Below are 20,568 nucleotides of genomic sequence, written 5' to 3'. Positions count from 1 at the left end.
AATTCTGATGCTAAGTGGGTGCAGGGAAACTCACAAGCAGAAAATGAATCCTCTTGTAACATGCAACCTGGTTGCTGCACTTTATCACTGAAGGAGAGGTTGCACACGGCTGCTTCACGCCCAGAGCCAACAAACAAACTACACGTTCCACAATGTAAGCAGACCTGTAACGCCTCTACCTCCCACAATGCACCGTTTATTCATTTAAAGCGACAGGATCAACAAACATGAGTCATATCCTGTCCAAAACGGCAGCTTTCCACAGTTTATGCCCCAAGATATAAAATTGTTCTAAAAAGTCCCCTTAGTGTGTTAAAAAAAAGGTGCACATATTGTGTTTATTGGTAATACATTAAACACATTTTTTTTGCTCTATACATTTCCACTACAAGTACCCTTTAAAAAGAAATGTGTCCACGCGTGTCCAACAACCCAGGAATCTTCCTAACTATGTGTGAGCTGCCACAGTGAAAAGGTTAGGTTGCACTCCAAACTTCTCTAAATTGCTCCCTCTGAAGGTAATTTTCTGGAACAGACCTGGCTCTAGTGATCCATGGGAGTCCATGAGAGGAGATGACACCTTATTTCTCACGCTGACATTAGCCAATGCTGCTGCTACTGCTATTGAACACAATGGGATTCCTTCCAGCCGCATTCCATGGATTTTTCCACAAACAAATCATTTTTCCATTTCTGACACTATCTCGAGGGAACTACCGCTACACACTGGCAATAAACTCTTTACATATTTATCTTTCTTAGAGTAACGGGACTTTGGTTTTGACTGATGTTTGCAAGCACGATAACAGACGAGCCAAGACTGGGACAAAGTTCAGGAGAAAAAGTGAACTTTTCTCTTTTTTCTGCATCAGCGAGAATAAAATGACTGCGCTGGCAAATTTTCATTCTGCAGGAAAGTGTCAGAGCTGTTGCAGACCCTGACAACTTATTGATCAGAACTTTACATTTTAAGTGATCAGTTCAAAATCAAATAAACATAAACCTGTAAAGCCAGTAATAGAGTTGTGACCAGGGATGTCAAACTTATTTTAAGTCAGGGGCCAAATTTGGACCAGTTTGAAGTTAAAGACGGTGAGAAAACAAGCATCTTTAACATTATGGTATCGTACAAATAATGTATAGATAATAAAAGGCACAAACATGTCTCAGCAATAAGAGACATACAGTACTGTATAACAATCCCTGCAGGATCTTCAATTAAATTTTCTAGACTCTGTGATCAGTTTTTATTTAAATTGGGTGAATTTTTCGAAATAATTTCAGTAAAATTGCAAGATTTTGAATTCTTGCACAACTTTTGAATTAAAAATGACTGTCATGTGATATAAGCATGGGAAAACGGAGCCCTGTAAATATTGTGGAGTTTTGGTAAATTTGTGTATTTGAAGGAGCTAAAATACAGTATCTACAACTGAGTTAGGTGGTAATTTCCACCATTATTCATGTTCATCTCTGTTTTTACGTTCTCTTGCGAGCCACAATGGATGCTCTAAAGCAGTATTTATGCATCTGAATAATAGCCACTGTTATCCAGGAAGTTTATTAATATTTGTGCCATAGTATATAGTCATCTTAAAAATGTAAATCCTTGTTTTAATCGGAAATGGAATGGGCTAAAAGTGACCAAAAATGGTGGAAAAGGTGGTGAAATGGGATTATAAAAACCACAGAAATTAGTTAAAAGGTTCAACTTGAGGGTATTTTAATTTAAAAATGTAGGGAAAAATAGTTTAAACTGGCAAATAATGGGAATTACAAAACGTGGATGTGGTCAAATTGGCAAAAACAAGCACGATAAGGAGCAAAAATATGGCAAAAAAAAGTGACGAAAAAAGTTTGGTGTCATTGCAGAAAAATTGTTAAAATAAATATTCTTAATTTCTTGACGGCATCTGGCAACCCCCTCCCAGTGCCTCACGACCCCAAATGGGGTGCTGACCACAAAGTTGAGAACCCCTTCTCTAAAGGGCCAGTTGTGGCCCCTGGTCCTTGAGTTTGACATAGACAGGTATATTGAGGTTTAGAAAAATCGCACAGAGCACTCACCACCATGTTATAGGCATCGGGCACGTCTATTTCAAACTGAAAGCGTCCACTTTGGTAATACCCCTCATCTGGAAGAGATAAAACACACAGAGAGGGAAATATCAGTGAGGATTAAAGCACTAATAAAGTCAGTCCTAATATCAAAGTGGCCTCCTCTGGGTTTACACACACAGATAAAAAGCTGCTGTGGCTGATCTTTGATTTATAATCAACACTTTCTGAAGACACGTCATGAAAACTGTGGCATAATCAATATTTTGATGCCAACGTTGGTCTTTCTCTGCATGAAAAGCCTTTAAACCCAATTAAAGCCTTGACTGGTGTGTGGATCCTATTCAGTAATTAGTCAAATGACATTTACGTACTTGTTGACATTCCTGTGAGAAAAGGATAAATAATAAAGGGCAAAAATAAAATTGATAATGGAAGTAAACAGGGTTAACATTTAGGTGAAGGATGTTCAATTAACTATTTTAAAGACAAAGAAACACTCTTTATATCAAGCATTTATTTATTCATAGTGGATATTGGCTTTTATGGCCATTACATTTTTTTATTAGTTAATATAACCCACTATTATGTTAAGATGACAGAAAAATACACAAAATATACAAAATATGAGAAATAAATAGTGGGTTTTTAGTAATTTTCTGACATTGAGTGTTTTTGAAGTTGTTTTGTGGATCCACTTTTGGGCTCCTAGGCCATCATTTCCCCATGTTTGTTCTAATAAACAACAAAAACAAATTGACACATGAATACCGACAACAAAAACACACAAGATCAGAGCAAACTCACTAGATGATTCCAAAAATACACAAAGACAAAAACCTCACAAAATGACAGTAAAAAAAACACCAACAAAAGCTTTTGTGCTACACAAAACACATTTCCAAGACTTTATAGCTTATTAAAAGATAAAAAAGTTTTGTTTTTCAGGAATCAGCTTATGCTCACATGTGTAAGTATGTGTCTGAATAAAATATATAATGTTTACACACTTGTGTACTGTAAAGCCTGCAACACCGTGACACACACAGGTTTTACCCTGAGGATAAACAACAATAATGAAATGCTAATGTCCTAAAAGCAGACATTAACTATGTGAGCTCAGGCTGTCTGTACACACAGACTGAGCAATTGGAGATAAGGACTTTGTTAAGAAAGCGATTGAAACCTTAACCTATTCCAGTCAGCGTAACAAAGAGCAATGAGTAATCTAATTAGAGTGCAATAAAAAGCCTCTCCTCCTCCATTATAAATGGGATCTGACGAGAGGTGAAGGACGGAATGGACAAATGAAAAAACCAATGTTAACAGTAGAGGTGAAGACAAGTCGTGAAGGAGAAAAGGCAACAAAAGAAACAAAGTAGATCAGCATAGACAACAGACAGAGAGTCTACAGAGGTTTCAAATAACTAATGACAAGCTTTACTTTACTGGAACAATCAGACTTTACTCTTACTAAACACTGGGCTAGCATCGGTTTAACACTGGCCACGGTTACATGATTTTTTTTAATTCTGAATTAGTTATTCCAAATGAAATCATTCGGAATTAAAGTGTTCTGCTTCGTGTTTACATGGAAATAGTAATTCTCGAACTGAGGTCTACATGGAAAACCGGTTTATTCAGCTTTAGTTAATTCCGCTTTAGGTCTGGGGGTTGGGAAGGCTCTGATTGGACAGGAGGCGAACATGACATATCACCACACACAACAAAGCTTTTATTGTCGGCTGTAACACAGAACACCACACATGAGAACTGTTTTCACCTTTATTTTGATTGTAGTTTTGTAGCAACAGCTCAACCAGAAACGTCAGCCCAGTAAAACTCCAGAAAACAAAAAACAGGAATAAATAGTTGCTCCCTGGTAAATATAGTAGCTATAACACACAAATAAACTTGGTGATATTACAGCCTGTGCAGCAGTACGGGGACGCATTTACTCCGTCGCCGGTTGAACAGGCTTCACCAGTTCGATGAAGCCGTTTGCTGATCTCCATGTGTGTGATAAGTCCATGTCTCCGTGTTAATGTCAGCATGTTTATACCTCCGTCCATCCTCTTTTTTTCATTATATCCATGTCTTTTAAGGCTGTTATTAAATAGTGTCAGCTCTGTTCTCGGCCGCCATGTTGGATGATGTCGTCACCAAGCGGGTCATCGCCGCAAGTCGCACATGCGCAAAACGACCGGAATTAAGTGTTAACGGTTTACAAGAAAAGCAGAATAAACCAGCCACCTAATTCAGAATTAAGTTGAATTCGGAATTAAATTTGCATTAGGAATTAAGTGTTTACAAGGTCAGGTTAAAGCTCCCATGTAAACGCGGCCACTGATTTATTATACTCTTAAGGTTTCATTTATTCAGACAACTGTTTTTCAAGAAATGTACTTTGATCTCCTGACATGTTTGGACTGTCAACTGCCAGTCTTCCTAAGAGGAATCTGCTGATCGCTTTGAAGTTCCTTGACTTCCGCAAAATAATTCCAGCAAGTTCATTTAGTCTTTTTTTAATAATATGTAAAGGTTTCAGTTACTCAGATAACTGTTTTTCAGCAAATTTACTTTGATCTCCCGACATGTTTCGACTGTCAACTGCCAGTTTTCTTCAGAGGCGTCTGCTGAACGCTTTGCTGTATCCTCGACTTCCGAGTAATAATTCCAGCAAGTCATTTTTGAATAATATTTTAAGGTTTAATTTATTCAGACCACTGTTTTTCAAGAAATGTACTTTGATCTCCTGACGTGTTTAGACTGTCAACTGCCAGTGTTCTTCAGAGGAATCTGCTGAACACTTTGATGTCTCTAATTTTTTTATTAACATATATATATACATACACATATATATACGTGTGTGTGTGTGTGTGTGTGTTTCCTTGACTTCAGAATAATATTTCCAGCGTTCTTTTTGAATAATATGTTATTTTAATTTATTCGGAACACATCAGGAGATCAAAGCACATTTCCTGGAAAACTGTTGTCTGAATAAATGAAACCATAACATATCATTTAAAAAGACAAAAAGAACTTACTGGAAATATTTTTATATGCGAGGACAAACCTTATTTTCAGCCGTGAAATAAAGAAAAGCTTGATTCATTATTACCAACAAACACACACATTGCTTTGTTATTGCTCTTCCCTGTAATTTCAAAGAGGCCTCATTTACTACGATTACGCTGCAGCCTTCACAGTCACGCTATGAATCACACCTTTTCATCACAATAACAGTGGTGTTGACTGGTGCTTTGTTAGGATCAACAATTCAACCTCCTGTCAGCACAGATGTCCAGAAATACGTAGGGTGGTGATCTTAGAGTGGTGAAACAGGGCATTATTTAGCTGAAGGATGATCGACGGATCTATGTTACCCGCCAGTGTTATGTTAGAAAAAGATATAAAAATAAAAATAAAAATGAGTGGTTATTTGATTTTCATTTCATAATTTAAAAGTTAAGAATGAAATTCAAGGCATTTTCTTTCATAAGTGTCAAGAAGGAATAAACACAACGGTTGATTTTGTGTTAGAAGTTTTTCATATGGTGTGACCAGTGTTATGTACTGAGTTCGCATAACATCGTAACAACGTACAGGTAACTCTGTACGGAGGTAAACTCAGTACATTATAATCCTAAACCAATCCAATAAACAAATAAAACACGTGTCCATTCACTTTGAAAACAAAAAGGAATTTTTCTTTTAGCAAAAAGGAATTTTCCGGTAGTGCAAATACACAATCTCAGTACTACACGAACTCAACACGGACAAGTTGAGTTAAAATGATTAAAAAAAGAGCTTCAAATTTTTTCACTTCAATTAAAAAAAAAAAAGTGCCCAAACAATTTTTTTTTGGCTCAAATTTCTTTTGCGTTCGAACATTTTTCTCTGAAATTATTTTTTTTTTTACTGAAAATGTTTTTATTTCTTGATTGAATAATGAAGATATAAATGTACTACCCATAATATAGGCCAAACAAGTACCAGAAAGTTTACTTCAATAAAAAAAAAAACCTTTCCAATCAATCAAAAAAAAAAAAAAAAGTGTAATTTTTGATACTCAAATATTTATTTTGCATTTGAACACTTTTTTTTGATTGAATAATAAAGACAAATGTACCTCCTGAGACACAAAAAACAACATGCTGATCAAAGTCTTATGAAGATGATTGCAGAATAAACTCTTCCACTCCCACTTTGGTGTGATATGCGTACAGCGCCGATTTTCCGTAAACGTGGAAAACAGACAGAATATTGTTGTCATTTTTAATTCATTATTCTAAACTAAATCAAGCAGAATCTGCAACATGACGGGAAACATACGCTCACATGAATATTTTGGGACAATGTCACAATTTCTTTTACTGTAAACTGATGGCTTAAGTGACAGAAACGTCAATTCTCAGGCAAAATGTGACGTGATATGACGTAGTTCAACTCCTGAAATGGAAAGAGCTATACGACATCAACATTTTGGGACAATATTACACATTTAGATTTAAGTATACTGTATTCATTGTTTAGCAACTTTAACAACAGACAGAAGTCAAATCTTAGGGAGAATCTCAACTGATTTCAATTCGTGCTTTCGTTGCAAATACAGCGGAGAAATATTAAATTAATGACAAAACTTAACTTAATTAACTATATCAAGCATGTGTGGCAATATTTCGGGAAGTCTAATATTCAGGAATGACATCTGATTAGGGAAAAACGAATGAAATGGAAACAATGATGCAGAAATGAGTAAACTCTGAAACAAAATTTTAAAACTAAAAATCCGAGCCCCGATCCTCTGATGAAAAACTGATGCAACCAAAGTATCCATGTTAGAATAGAAGAATATTTTCTTTATTTATTAATTCATCTTCTGTATGTTTAAATCCTGTAACCATGGAATCAACTCCATGCTTCCTTCACGTAAAGCAGAATCTTTCACGCCATATTTACTAAATTCCTGGATGTACATTTGGATATTCTGACCTTTCCCTGAACCCAACACTCACAACACGTTCCATCTAAAGCTTCTTCTCATGCAATCACGCAGAAAATCAACATGTGTGAAACACCAACACTGAGCAATTTGCTCATTCGTTTTCATTCATTGTTGTGCGTCTAATTCACACGGGGACATGGGACGGCACGTCCTTGGTGTCCCCATTCCTCTGCTACGCAGGGAGTCTGGGACAACTGGGATAGAGCAGAGAGCTGCTGAAAGGAAAGAGTAGAATGGCAACATAAAGGAAACATTTAATTTCAATCGTTAGGGATGCACAATATTGGATCTTTGGTCAATAACCGATCTATTATCTAGCGATGCACCAAAATGAAAATCCTTGGCTGACACCGAAAATTTTAATCATGATCACGATTTTGGTTGCGACGATTAAATTAACCTGATCGTCCGCAATATTTACAATTAAATTAGGGTCTATGCAGGCTGTAATAGACTATTTATTCAGTTAGCCTTTGGTACATTTTAATTTATTATAAATCAATTTTAAAGTTTAATTTTGCACTGTAAACTGTACACATATTGTTTGTTTAAAAGTAGCGCATTAAAAACAGATTTTTCCACTGATATGATAAATAATTATGATTATAACAGTAATTACAATATTGATCCAAATAATTGTGATTATCATTTTGGCCATAGTCGTGCAGCCCTATCACTACTACCGTAGCAAAAAAAGCAGACTTATGCATATGTTAGTGTAATTAAATGTTTTTTTTTTTTTGTTAAAAACATGATTAAAAAAAAAATCGATTTGGACATTTTTTTGATCGACACGATAATCGTGAGGTGAAATATCGCGATATAACACCGAATCGATTTTTTTCTTACACCCTTAGTCGTAGTGACATGTTTTGCTTCACTAGTAAAGTGTACTAGCAGACTAGTAAACCTAACCTGAGTACATGTGTTCTAAATGTGATACTAGTAGAGCTTTACTGTGGTTGATATAAAGCCTCAAACAGAGCAACGGCTCAGCCTCGGCTGCTGCTGATGTTTCTTCCTCAAAACGACTAAGTAAGGAGTGCTTATGTAAGGCATGATGAGCTACACATTACACACACTAGAAGTCTAGATGGTTTCACCATTGACTGGTTTAGGTAGCAGCGATACGAGACAGCACACCACCCGAGGCCAGCTACGTTTGCATATTTTCATTTCACGCCCGACCAAAACGACATTCCTTTCACGGCAAATTTAGGTTTTCTTTGTGAATAAAGTTGACTCACTACATTACAAATCTCACAGCAGAACCTTCACGGCATAATAGAACAACTACACATGAGTAAAGTTTTTTCCCCCCTGAACAAAAAGAAATATGCTGCAGTCTGAATAAAGTCACTAGAATACTGAGACGCGTATGAACCAGCAGTGAAACAGACTATTTTCCACTCGGAGTGACGTCACAGGAAACTTCCAGATGAAAAACAACAATTAAATTTGATTCAACGCTTCAGCTTTTTGCTCACACCGATTTTATCAAAGCTGACCTGCAGTAATGATGCCACCATTTGTGTGCGCGCGCGTCTCTCACACACACACGCACACGCACACACACAGAGCTGAGTAAGGCCTTCAGTACCAAAGATACCTGCTAATCATCAGCCAGGGCCTGGTAGTGTGTGTGCTGGGAGTAAAACATCAAGAAAAAGACAACATTGTTCATATTGTTTTGATTTAAAAGCTTATTTTGATTTAAATTGCTAGTTTTCAAAGTAATTTCCCAGTTTCCTGTGTGTGATATGAATGAAAACTGGAGAATGTGATAGAACAATTTTAGCTCATTTTCACTTATTTTTACCATTTTTCTGCAACTACACCGAACTTGCCATATTTCAGCCTATTTTCATCGCTTTTTCTTGCCACATTTTTGCTCCTTTTAATGCATTTTTGCTACATTACTCCATTTCTGACACTTCTACACCACATTACAATGCCTTTTCTGTACATTTTTTTCCACTTTCCAGACATTTTCAGCAATTAGAAACACTTTCCATCACTTTTCCACCTAATGTCACATATGTTGACCCATTATTGTCACTTTTAACCTCTTTTCATTATATTTCATGCTTATTTTTGCCCACTCTAATTTGAACTTTTAACCAATGTATATATGTTTTTTTAAATCCCATTTCACCACCTTTTCCACCACTTTATTTCTGATTAAAACAAGGATTTACATCTTTAAGATGACTATATACTATGGCCCAAATAATAATCATAAACATCCTGTGTAACAGTGGATATTATTCAGATGGATAAACAAATGTGGTTATCACAGATTCATGGAACACGGAACCATCATTTTTGCTGACTTTATTGCAAAGGGAGTTGCACATGTAATCCAGAAGTAGCAGCCCCAGGAACAGCCGTAAAAAACCTGAACATGGATCTCAAACAGTATTTGAGGCTGAAAACAGTATTATTATTGTTGGACGCTTGTGCTCATTGAATACAGACGCTTGTCACCAGTGTTGAAGATGCTCGGGCATGCGCGTCGAGGGGAGGGACTTCTCTGTTGCCGGTGGTGTTCATACAATGGATGATATTGTGGCAATCAGTTACGTTCATAATTCATCCAGTGACTGTGAAGTAGTGGAACATTATTGTGATGTTTCTGGTCACATGTATTTTGGTGAGACTCAGTGTGTGCACTGTGATGTCAGAGGATTATAGAGAAGTGTAGTTGAATTGAGAATAAAGTTTGGAGTTCCTTGCTGAACACGCCCCCTCCAACTCCTGTTCATCTGCTCTACATTATCCAGAGAGTGGCTTGGCTTTATTTGCACCTCTGCGCCGTTTCTGGATTCACCAGCGCTGCGCTCAGACGAGAGTCGCTTTCAGCGCTACTTCCATCTCTCCCGTGCCCAGTTTGATGACCTACTGACCTGCATCGGCGTTCGCTTCTCCTACCAGGACACCAACTACAGGTGCTCTATTTCAGCAGAAAAGCCTGTCCATCTGTCTCTGCCTTCGGTTAGTGTTTTCTTCTCATTATTCTGAACATATCACGGTTGGGGAACGCTCCTGATTGGTCACTGCGCTGCGATATGCCCCAAAAGTTCAACTATTACAACTCCAACGTCGGCCGCGTTGGAAGCCTGGACGCACAGCGGAACCTCCGACGCTCCCTAGAAGCACGTCCACCATGTATTGTGAATGTAAACCTGCTGCTTTCGACGCGTTTGGTGTGAACGCGCCATTAGTTGTCCACGTATTGATGGCGTGTGAGTTCCTTTTGTAAAACTCTCAGACACAAATTGATTTGTCCCCTTTAATATTTGAAGCCAAACGCTCCCAATTTCTGTGCCAAACTGTCTTTATCATCATTTCTGAAACTAATATAGTCTCAAATCATCTTATTCCCTTAAATAAAGGATGAACCAAAGTCATTACTGTCTGCTTGACTAAAAAACCTCAGCCTTAAACTAAGACTGGGGTAAAATAAAGTAGTGGTATGACACACGGGAAGCTGGAGGGGAGCTCCAGAGGTAGACTCCACTCTAGTGTGGTTAGTGTGAACAATATCAGACAAGCTGCTCACTTAGCCTGAAACATAGCTGAGTTAGCACAATGGATTTAGTATTTAACGACAACGCAGCAGAATTTCAGGAACACCTTTGGACAGAAATTGTAAGTTTTTACCATGAGGAAAAGCTGGATAAACCCACAGCAGATGCAGATCTGTGTGTTCAGACATGCAGGATTTTAAGCTCCATCACCAAGTCATTACAGGCTAAATGTCTTATTACCACAGCAGATGTGACACCTGGATGAAATAAATATATAACTGTAATATTTTTTCTTCTCTTACCGGGAGACACCGCCAGCTGAAAATGATGCAGCTTATCCTCATCTGGGAAATTGGCTTTGCATGTACCTGCACACACACACACAATAACAGGGATTAGAGCAGTTATCTCCGAGCGTAAAGACCACAAACAGCTGAGTGAGACTTCACTGGGTCATGTTATTACCAGCCCTGCGTCCAATCAATACATAGTATTTTCATTAAATCCTTCCAGTCCGTTCATTGACTTCAGGATTTACAGTCGCCCTGCAGGAATCCCTGTGGCACAATGTTTCCCCCTGGTGTCCATTAAGTGACACTGCGCTGAGATTGATGAGCTCATGGTGGATGGATTTAGTATAGAAGCTTTTGTTTCAATCACATTATGTGACATTGAAAACCAATCAACACCATTTAAACACCAGGGTTTTTTTTTTTTTTTTAGCTTAACCCGTAAAAGCAGCTATGTTTTGTTTTGATCATTTGTCATTTTTGTCATCATTTTGGGCTTTTGGAGTATTTTTCGTTTAATTTTGTTGTCCTTTCATGTATTTTTCTGACATTTTGTGTGTTTTGGGGTAATTTCTGTCATGGAAAAGTGATTTTTGTGTAGTTTTGATGTCCTTTTGTACATTTGTCATTTTGTGCATTTCTGCATCATTTTGGATTTTAGGGGTAATTTTTGTGTCATTTTTTGTCCTTTTATGTATTTTTTTTGTTATTTAGTGGTTTTTTGGAGTAATTTTGCACATTTTTGTCTTCATTTTTGAATTTTTTTAAGTCATTTTTGTGTATCATTTTATGCCTTTTTGTCATCAATTTGTGCATTTTTAGTGTCTTTTTTTTTTTTTTGGAGTTATTTTTGTGAAATTTGGTGTATTTTTCTGTAATTTTTTGTGTTTTGGGGTCATTTTTGTGTAGTTCTGATGTCCTTTTTGTATATTTTTCTATTATTTTGAAGTAATTTTGTGTAGTTGTGTCCTTTTTTTTTAGGTAATTTGTGTATAATTTTGTCGTGCTTTTGTGTATTTTTCTGACATTATCATTCTGAGATTTTGAAGTAATTTTTGTGTAGTTTTGATGTCCTTTCTGGAGTCCTTTTTTGCATTCTGTTCATTTTGTTTTTTTTTTTTTTTTGACATTTCTGTGTAATTCTGTTGTCCCTTTATGTAGGTTGTATATAACTTCTTTGAATGCAACTCTAATTTTAGTGTTAAACTTGTTGTAAATAAGTTTGACAGGCATGAAGTTGAGAGAAGAAAAGTTTGTACTCACTAGGAAGATTGGCTTCAAGCTCTGCGACTTCTGTAAAGAGAAAAAAATCTGCATGAACACAAAAATGTTCAAGTGTGACTTTCCCTCTGGATGAATAAAGTATAGCTGTATCTACTATCCATCTAAAGATTAAATCATTAGGCTGCTGTGGGGAATAGAAGCAGAGGAGGTTGTTTCAAAGCTTCCTATTCGCTGACACACTTTTCACTTGTCGGCTGATCAAACACATTTTTACACACAGAATCTCAGACGACAGCCGAAGCTTTTCCAGGCCGCCTCGTTGAGAATGCTGCAGTCACCCCTTTAGTGTTAACGCAGAGCTGCTGGAAGCACGAGGATAAATACTTCCTTACTCAGCAGCAGCTCTCACATGGTTTACAGCAAAGTACTGTGACACAAGGGAGTGAAACCAATACCTGAGTTACTAAATCATCTAATACTCAGAGATCTATAAAAAATTGTTGCTGCAATAAAAGGACGTTACATGATGTGTTTCAGTCATCATCAGGGACATGAGACTCACTGGTCTTATTATTTTCACAACATCTGGTCCTGTTTTGTTGTTTGTTGACGACGCCTACAGTATTGGAGTTAGCCGTCCTAATGTGGGCGATAATATGCAAGCAAAAAAAGGTAAACTGCTGTCGTCCTGTGAAATACGCAAGAAAACAAACAAGAGTTACAGCTTAACGTCTGCCCTCAGTTTTAGCAGGAATCGTCCTCAAATCCTCCGTAAAGAATGACATTTTACTGCAACCCAAAGACAGTTAATCAGATGAAGCAAACTTCCCGTGCTGAGGTATGTGCTATTTTTTAAACAATTTGAGCTCATTTTTTAAAATATTTTTCTGTAACTACACCAAACTTGCCATATTTTAATCTATTTTATCACTTTTTCTTGTCATATTTTTGCTCCTTTTAATGCATTTTTGCTACATTACTCCCATTTCTTTCAAATTCAAATGCCTTTTCTGCAAATGTTTTCTACATTCAAGACATTTTCAGCACTTATAAACTCCTTCCACCACATGTTGACTCATTATTGTCACTTTTATCCTCTTTTCACCATATTTCAAGTTCACAACTGTTTTTATTCTCCGTCTGTAAACAAAAACGGTTTACATCGACATCTTTAAAATTTACTAATTATTTAGAGCAGACATGGGCAACTGGCAGCCCAGGGGCCACATGAGGCACTCCGTCTAATTTTATGCGGCCCCCAAATTAAAGGTACAAAATGACAGAAAAATACACAATACAAAAGCAAGAATACATTAAAAAATACATAGAATTACAACACTGGGGGAAAATACAGTAAAAGACACCAAAAAACCTCACAGAAAATACTCCAAAAACACACAAACTACTCCAAAAATTAACAAAACAACAGTAATACACAAAATTACTCAAATAAATATGCAAAATTACTGAAAATGACAACAAAAGTACACAAAATAAAACAAGAATAACATTAAAAAGGACTCCACAAACCCACAGACAGTACTAACAAACAAACAAAACAGAAATAAATAAAAATTACTCCAAAAAAAACACAAAATGACAGCACAAATACACAATATGACTCCAAAAAAAAAAACATACATTTTACAGGAAAATCACACTAAAGAACTATAGAAATAAATGCCTCACGACAACAACAAATATACACAGAATGACAGAAAAACACAGAAAATTGAAATAAAAACTCTTTGTTCTTTCCTGTATTAATGCTCAGATCGCTCATTAATCTAAATGCTGACATGAATGTTGATCATGTGACCCGCCGATCAAACAAACATTTTTGTGGCCCTGCTGTAATAAAAGGTGTCTACCACTGATTTAGAACAACCAAAAGAAGCACAATTAGTCATTTTGACTGAAAAAAGCTGCTAAATGATCTAAAAATCAGGCTGAATGTTTGACTGCAATAGAAAACAATGAGATGTTTGTAGGCAGTGGGGCCGTGTGACATCATCAATCACATGATTTCAAGATGGAGGAACACAGGCTCTAAAACTGTTAAGTAGTCCCATTTTAAAATAAAACAAATATGGTGCAAAATAACGCGTTTTGTTAGGCATAGATCTACTAATAAGTACATTTCAAAAATATTTATGTCAAACTTGTAAAAACAGCATAGGATCCCTTTAATATTTACCACTGATTACATGAGAATAAAATCACCTTCCTCCATCTTTCAGTGCATTACATTGTTTACAGACATGTAAAAAGTATGAACACTTTATTAATAAAGATCAATTAATGTGTTGAATTATGTTCCAATACATTTTAACGTGTAGGTTCTTTATGAGTTTAAACATCCCACTGGGTTTAAAATGTTTCCTAATCAGAGGTGAACTACTACTTACCTTTGGTAAGGAGGCGGTCCCTGATGGAGACCCTGTGGGTGGAGTCCGACGCTCCGGTGGTGCGGACCGTCTTTCCTCCATCGTCCTTCTTCAGTTTACTGGCCAGTGTCAGCATGGCTCTGCTGCTGTGATCCCCCCCCACACCCCCCACTGCACTGCACCGTGCTGTGTCACTGCAGTGCTGCACCGATGCGCTGCAAAATCACAACAACAAAAAACTCAGGGCATTTCTTATTACTTTTAGATAAATGCATGTGACGTCCGACAGTAAGATGTTATCAAACTACGGTAGAGCTGGGCGATATATCGAATATACTCGATATATCGCAGCTTGTAGTCTGTGCGGTGTTGAAAATGACCATACCGTTAAACTCGCGGACTTTTTTTTTTTTTTTTTTTTTTTTTTTTTTTTGACTTTTTTTTTTTTTGAAATGTCATTGTAACCCACGTCATAAAGAAATGTATTATATTTATATTATTTAATTATATTATATTTAGCAGAAGTAAATTTATTATAACATCTACTCTTCAGTTATTTATATACAATATTATTTCACCGCACTAATAGACTGCACTGACGTCACTCATCCACACGCGCACACGCCAGCCAATCACAGACCAGTATCCTAGTATAAACAGGAAGCATGAGGTACGGGAGGAGAAGGCTTGAATACGGGAAACGATCAAGCAGAAGCTGAAAACGCAGCATATGAACGGTAGCACGCACACCCGGTGCTCAGCAGACAGCACTTTACTAACTGTGCAGACCAGCGGTTGTGCCTTGCACCTGACAAAAGGAGCGATCGGCAGCAGAACGGAGGACTTTGTATAGGCGACTCTGATTGCATCGGCCAGGTTTTTTAAACCCCCCATGGATCTAAAGATGGTGAACTACCCACGGAGATGACGTAGTGGACGGTGAACTGCAGGTCTACCAGAGCGGTAGGACCGCCGCACCGATCCTCTTACCAGGAACGCATGAACTACAATCCTACCAGGGTGGTAGGATCAACTTTATTTAATTAGGTTCTCTTCCAGTGGACCAACCCAACGAACTTCAGTCCTACCAGGGTGGTAGGACTGACTTCATTTTTCGTTTGAGTGGAACTATTTTTTTCCCCAGGCTGTGACGCCTTATGAACTGAGCTAAATCCCAGCGGGTGAACTGGAGTCTGTTTTGAGACCACTTTTGTTTATTATTATTTTCTGTAATATAATAAATCCATGGTACTTATTTTCTATAAACAACAAATTGTCTGTCTATTCTCTGCACATCTTAGTAATCATTCCCAACTCACACTTGAACCTAGAAACTAATCTCAGAGAAAAAATTTATTAACCAACAGTAAATGTACAATTGGCTACATCATCTTAATGACAACATGCACAAAAGGGCACTATTTGTTTTAAAATATTGTAGTGGCATTATGTACAAAAAGTGCACTTTAATTTTGTGTTTTGAAATGCCATGTGAGTTGCATCCTGCACTAATGTCTTGTTTTGAAATGTCTCTGTGACAATTTTGCACAGAACGTGCACTTTCTGTTGACAATTTTATGTTTGAGCCACTCACTGTTTAATAAATACAGTTATGTCAACTTTGACTTAGTTGTGATATCCCCTTTTTTGCATGAAAGTTTAAAATTGGCATATATTAATGCAGTATGATCAAGAATGTTTTAATGTAGACATATAGAATCATCATACTGGTGTGATTTTGTGCATCAAAGTGTTAATTCAAGGGTAATGCAAAATATCGAGATATATATCGTGTATCGTGACATGGCCTAAAAATATTGCGGTATTTATAAAAGGCCATATCGCCCAGCCCTAAACTACGGTAAATGTTTTTGGGGGTATTAATGTGTAGGTGAATTGAAAAAATTATTTATTTTTAGTAGAAAAACTGATGATTTCCTCACATAAAGAATCAAAATCAAAAGAATTAAACAGGCAATTGTAATTATCTGCAAATATAATTGTGTTTTTGATGCAATAAAACAAAGCAATCACGCGGCTCCTCAAAACTACCAACTGAAAGTTCTGCTGCTGGGTCAAATTTGATAAATATTCTGTCTAACGGAATTACTTTTAGTTAAAAAAAAAAAAAGTTTAAATGCATAAAAACTTGAACTTTGTATAAATGTTACTCAATTATTTCTGTAGTTTATTGTTATTCAAAGCGTCTATTTAAATGTTTTTTCTGCCCTATTTCATATATACAGTGAATATATAAAGTCTACACACCCCTGTTCAAATGCCAGGTTTTTATGAAGTAAAAAAATGACACCAAGATAAATAATTTCACAACAATTTCCACGGGAATTTAAGCTCACAAATTTAGGGAATATCGGAAAACACCAACTTTTCATGGGAATAAATTATTGCAATTAACCAGAAATAGGGAGTCCCTTTTAAATAACTGATGCTGTAATTTTAAATGATGCTAAAATATATTTTCCTAACTATATTTAACATGTAAAATGACCCACACGCACATACAGCTGCTCTGGCTGTCACTCACTCTGCACTGAGTGTGTGTGTTCACAAACACACACTCACAAGAAATCATGTTACATTTAGTCACTCATGTCAAACTCATGCACATTTACGTGCACAATAAATCTGAAGCATCAGAAAACCATAAATCATAAATTTCCACCTGGAACTGAATAACAGCTTAGAATTAAACTGATTTTTTTCTGATTTGTTACACTAAGAAAAATTAAAAAAAATACATTTAGATTAAACTTATTTTACCTGTGTGTACTACCGCCAGTACTTATTTTTTAATGTGGAATGTTCAAAAAGCCTTGATTAATATTACTCAAACTGAGAACAATAGTCAGCAAATTTAGCTATGAGAAAAACTAACCTATTTATTATTAACATATATATAACAATATTCTTTAACTGAATTAATTATATATATATATATATATATATATGTTAGTAGACCTGTCTGAAATATAACCTAAAATCCAATAAAAACTAAAAAAAAATATATGTTTAAAGGGATAAAATAACCACTAGTTCAACTACTTAATCATTTGCATATTCAGCAACTGAATAGAAAAGAATAGAAAAATAAATCAGAAAACACTGAAAGACCATGAAAAATAACCTCAATAAATCCAATAAAAAACAATGAGTGAAATAATGCAGTGAAATAAATGTTTTTTTATTTTTTAACTATGACTTGTACATTGTTTCTAGAAATGTATGATTCAACTTTTGTTTTGGATAAGGAAAATAACAGATACTATTCAATTCAATCACACAATATACCGAATAGGCACCCAAGTATCGTGATGAAATCAAACAGAGACAAAAACATATTGATCCAACCTCCTTAACAAACACATCCATGTTAGTGTGAGTGCAGACTAATTTACGTCTCATGATGACTCATCATTTATTCCACTTTATTCATTATTAATGCTGTTTAAAAGCAGTTTAAAAAAGAAATATCAGCACGAGCTTCACTCAAACACTAAATCTTAGGTCGGATTACTCATAATAAAGTGTCTGACAGGTTTAAAGCAATGAAAAGTCAACATTTAAACTTAAGTGAAAACATAAAAACCCCACCCTTCTTCATTGGCTTCTGAAACAAATTTCAACTCTAAATTAAATCAATAAAAAGTTATATAATTAATTAAACTTAACAGCTATTAGGTCAACTGCCTTAAAAATCATTTATTTATTCATTTTTCATTACTTTAGAGCAGATATGGGCAACTGCTGGGCCAGGGGCCACAAGTGGCCCTCAGTCTGTTTTTGTGCTGCCCCTAAAATTTCAATGGACAAAATGACTTAAAAAAAAAAAACGCCCCCACCCACGAAAAGAAAAAAAAAAAAAAAAAATGATAGAAAAACACCCAATATGTACGCCAAAAACTCACAGGATGGCCACATAAATGACTCTAAAACCCACACAAAATGACAAAAAAAACTATACAAAACCACAACAAAACACATAAAATGGCTCCAAGAACGGAAATAACAACAAAATACACAAATTGACTCTCCTAAACCACACAACAACAAATAACAAAGAAATAACAAAGAAATACAAAACATCAACAAACTTGCGCATTGATATATAAGATAACAAAATAACAGGAAAAACACGTAAAATGACAACAAAAATACACAAAATGACAAAATTGCATGTATTTTTCTTAATGTTATTGAGATTAGCTTTATTTTCATATCTATGCATTTTATGGTGTATTCTTGAATCGGTGGCTTTGTTCATGTTCATATTAATAAAAAAGTTAAAAAATCTGTAATAATTGTCTGAGTGGTTTGTAAATTTTGTTGGCAAAAAATGTAAAAATAAAGTTTAAAAAAAAAAAAAATGTCCAGTGAAGTTTAGCTTGTTAGCTGCGGTGCTATCATCAGTCAGTTGCTAATAACAACTAGCATGTTAGCATACATTACAACACCGTCTATTCCTCCCTGTAGATAAACAAATACATGGTTAAATGTGTTCCCTTAATTTTAACTGCTAGTCTTTATAAAGTGTGTGTATTAGTGCTATGTGGTGAGGGCGGTGTTACCTGCTGTCTCAGAGCTAGCTCTCTGTTGCTACACCATGGTTAGCTAACACCGGCCTACGGGCTTCACGGGGCCGTCCGCCGCTGCTGCCAGGCTCAGGGCGGGCAGACCGACTCTCGGTGGACTCACAGACCTCCGGTTAAAGGCTGGCAGTGGGTGAGGACCGGTGTGACAATCACCGAAGTCACACAACTCAGCTTCGGTGCGATGAGAACCGGAAGTAGGTTGCGTACTGTTCTTATAGTGGTCCGTGTGTCCACACAGCAGCGGATAAAAAGTTCCGCCAAGGTCCACATTATCATCATTTATGCCAACATTTAGAATTAAAAAATAAAAATAAAATAGTAATAAAATTGTTTAGTTTAATAATGACTAACCCAATTATTATTACAGGATACAAACAATGTTTTTCTGTATTTCTGGAGTCATTTATGTGTGTTTTTGTTGTTCTATATTTTGACGTTTTGTCTTTTTGTTGTAATTTTGTGAACTTTTGTTAACATGTTGGGCATTATTTACGAAGCAAAATTACTTCTTATTGCGCTAACTTCCAGGATTTAATCAGTGTGTGCTGGATTACAAAGCTCGCTAACGTCTTGCGGCGCTAAATCACCATGGTAACTTATGCTGAACGGCTAGCCTGGTCGAAAGCAGGTTTTTCTCTGGCTAGGATCTGAGCTAGTGAAAAAGTCCCACCTCCTGACCAATCATATCATGGGTGATTGTACGAGATTCAAGATGTATCGAGTTTTTTATTTTGGCGATATAAAAAACTATAATACTTCATATATCATATGAAACAAAATATTAGTTTTAGGAGTCGATGCTTTTACTTCTCAGAACAACATGTAAAGCTCAGTTAGATGATTAATGAGTGACACATATTGATCAGCTGTTTGTTAATAAATGTTCCTGTGTATCATTTTGCATCAGCAAATTTAACCCAGAATTGTTTTTCTAGTCAGACTTTATTTGATAAAATGTCTAGATTTATATCATATATCACCATTTTGAGAAAATATATTGAGATCTGAGTTTTGGTTCATATTGCCCAGCCCTAGTATGAATGTTCACAGCATTTTAATGTTAATAAAGGTCGACCTTCCAGATTCTAATCACATAATTGTATTTAATAAGTGATTGACAAGTGGGTATTTTAGATTTCTTGTACACTTATCTTAAAATATAAGGGATACTGGAGCTTGGTTGAGCGGGCGGGACGGCTCGTAGTGGGCACCAGAAAATTTCCCTTATTTTGAAATCCAAAACTTGACAGGTATGTTTTACGCATTAACAGAGTCAGCAGTTTCCTGCCTGGGTTCGTTCATTCCTGCCTTTTCTATAACAACATGGTTGTTTTTGGTCTGAATTATGGATTTTAATTATTCATCATTTTGTGTTTTAGGAGTCATTTTGTGTGTTTTTGTTCACCTATGTTTTGTCATTTTGTCTTCTTGCTGTCATTTTATGAACCTTTGTTCTTATTT

At 36.1% G+C, this 20,568-nt stretch overlaps 1 protein-coding gene across 1 annotated transcript in view; it reads right to left on the bottom strand.

The window, feature by feature from the left end:
• Nucleotides 1-19,321, bottom strand: part of ube2f (ubiquitin-conjugating enzyme E2F (putative)) — a 48,973-nt gene extending 29,652 nt beyond the window's left edge. The window contains exons 1-5 of the mRNA XM_028437056.1: nucleotides 19,084-19,321; nucleotides 14,519-14,712; nucleotides 12,150-12,179; nucleotides 10,899-10,964; nucleotides 2,068-2,135 (exon numbers count right to left, since the gene is read on the bottom strand). Coding sequence (XP_028292857.1) covers nucleotides 2,068-2,135; nucleotides 10,899-10,964; nucleotides 12,150-12,179; nucleotides 14,519-14,633 — 279 coding nt within the window. The 5' untranslated portion in view covers nucleotides 14,634-14,712; nucleotides 19,084-19,321. The remainder of the gene's footprint in view (nucleotides 1-2,067; nucleotides 2,136-10,898; nucleotides 10,965-12,149; nucleotides 12,180-14,518; nucleotides 14,713-19,083) is intronic.
• Nucleotides 19,322-20,568: the final 1,247 nt, after the last annotated feature.

This window comes from Gouania willdenowi, chromosome 21 (genome assembly GCF_900634775.1).
Source record: "Gouania willdenowi chromosome 21, fGouWil2.1, whole genome shotgun sequence".
Lineage (NCBI taxonomy): Eukaryota > Metazoa > Chordata > Actinopteri > Blenniiformes > Gobiesocidae > Gouania > Gouania willdenowi.
This window is presented reverse-complemented; position numbering and strand designations above follow the sequence as displayed.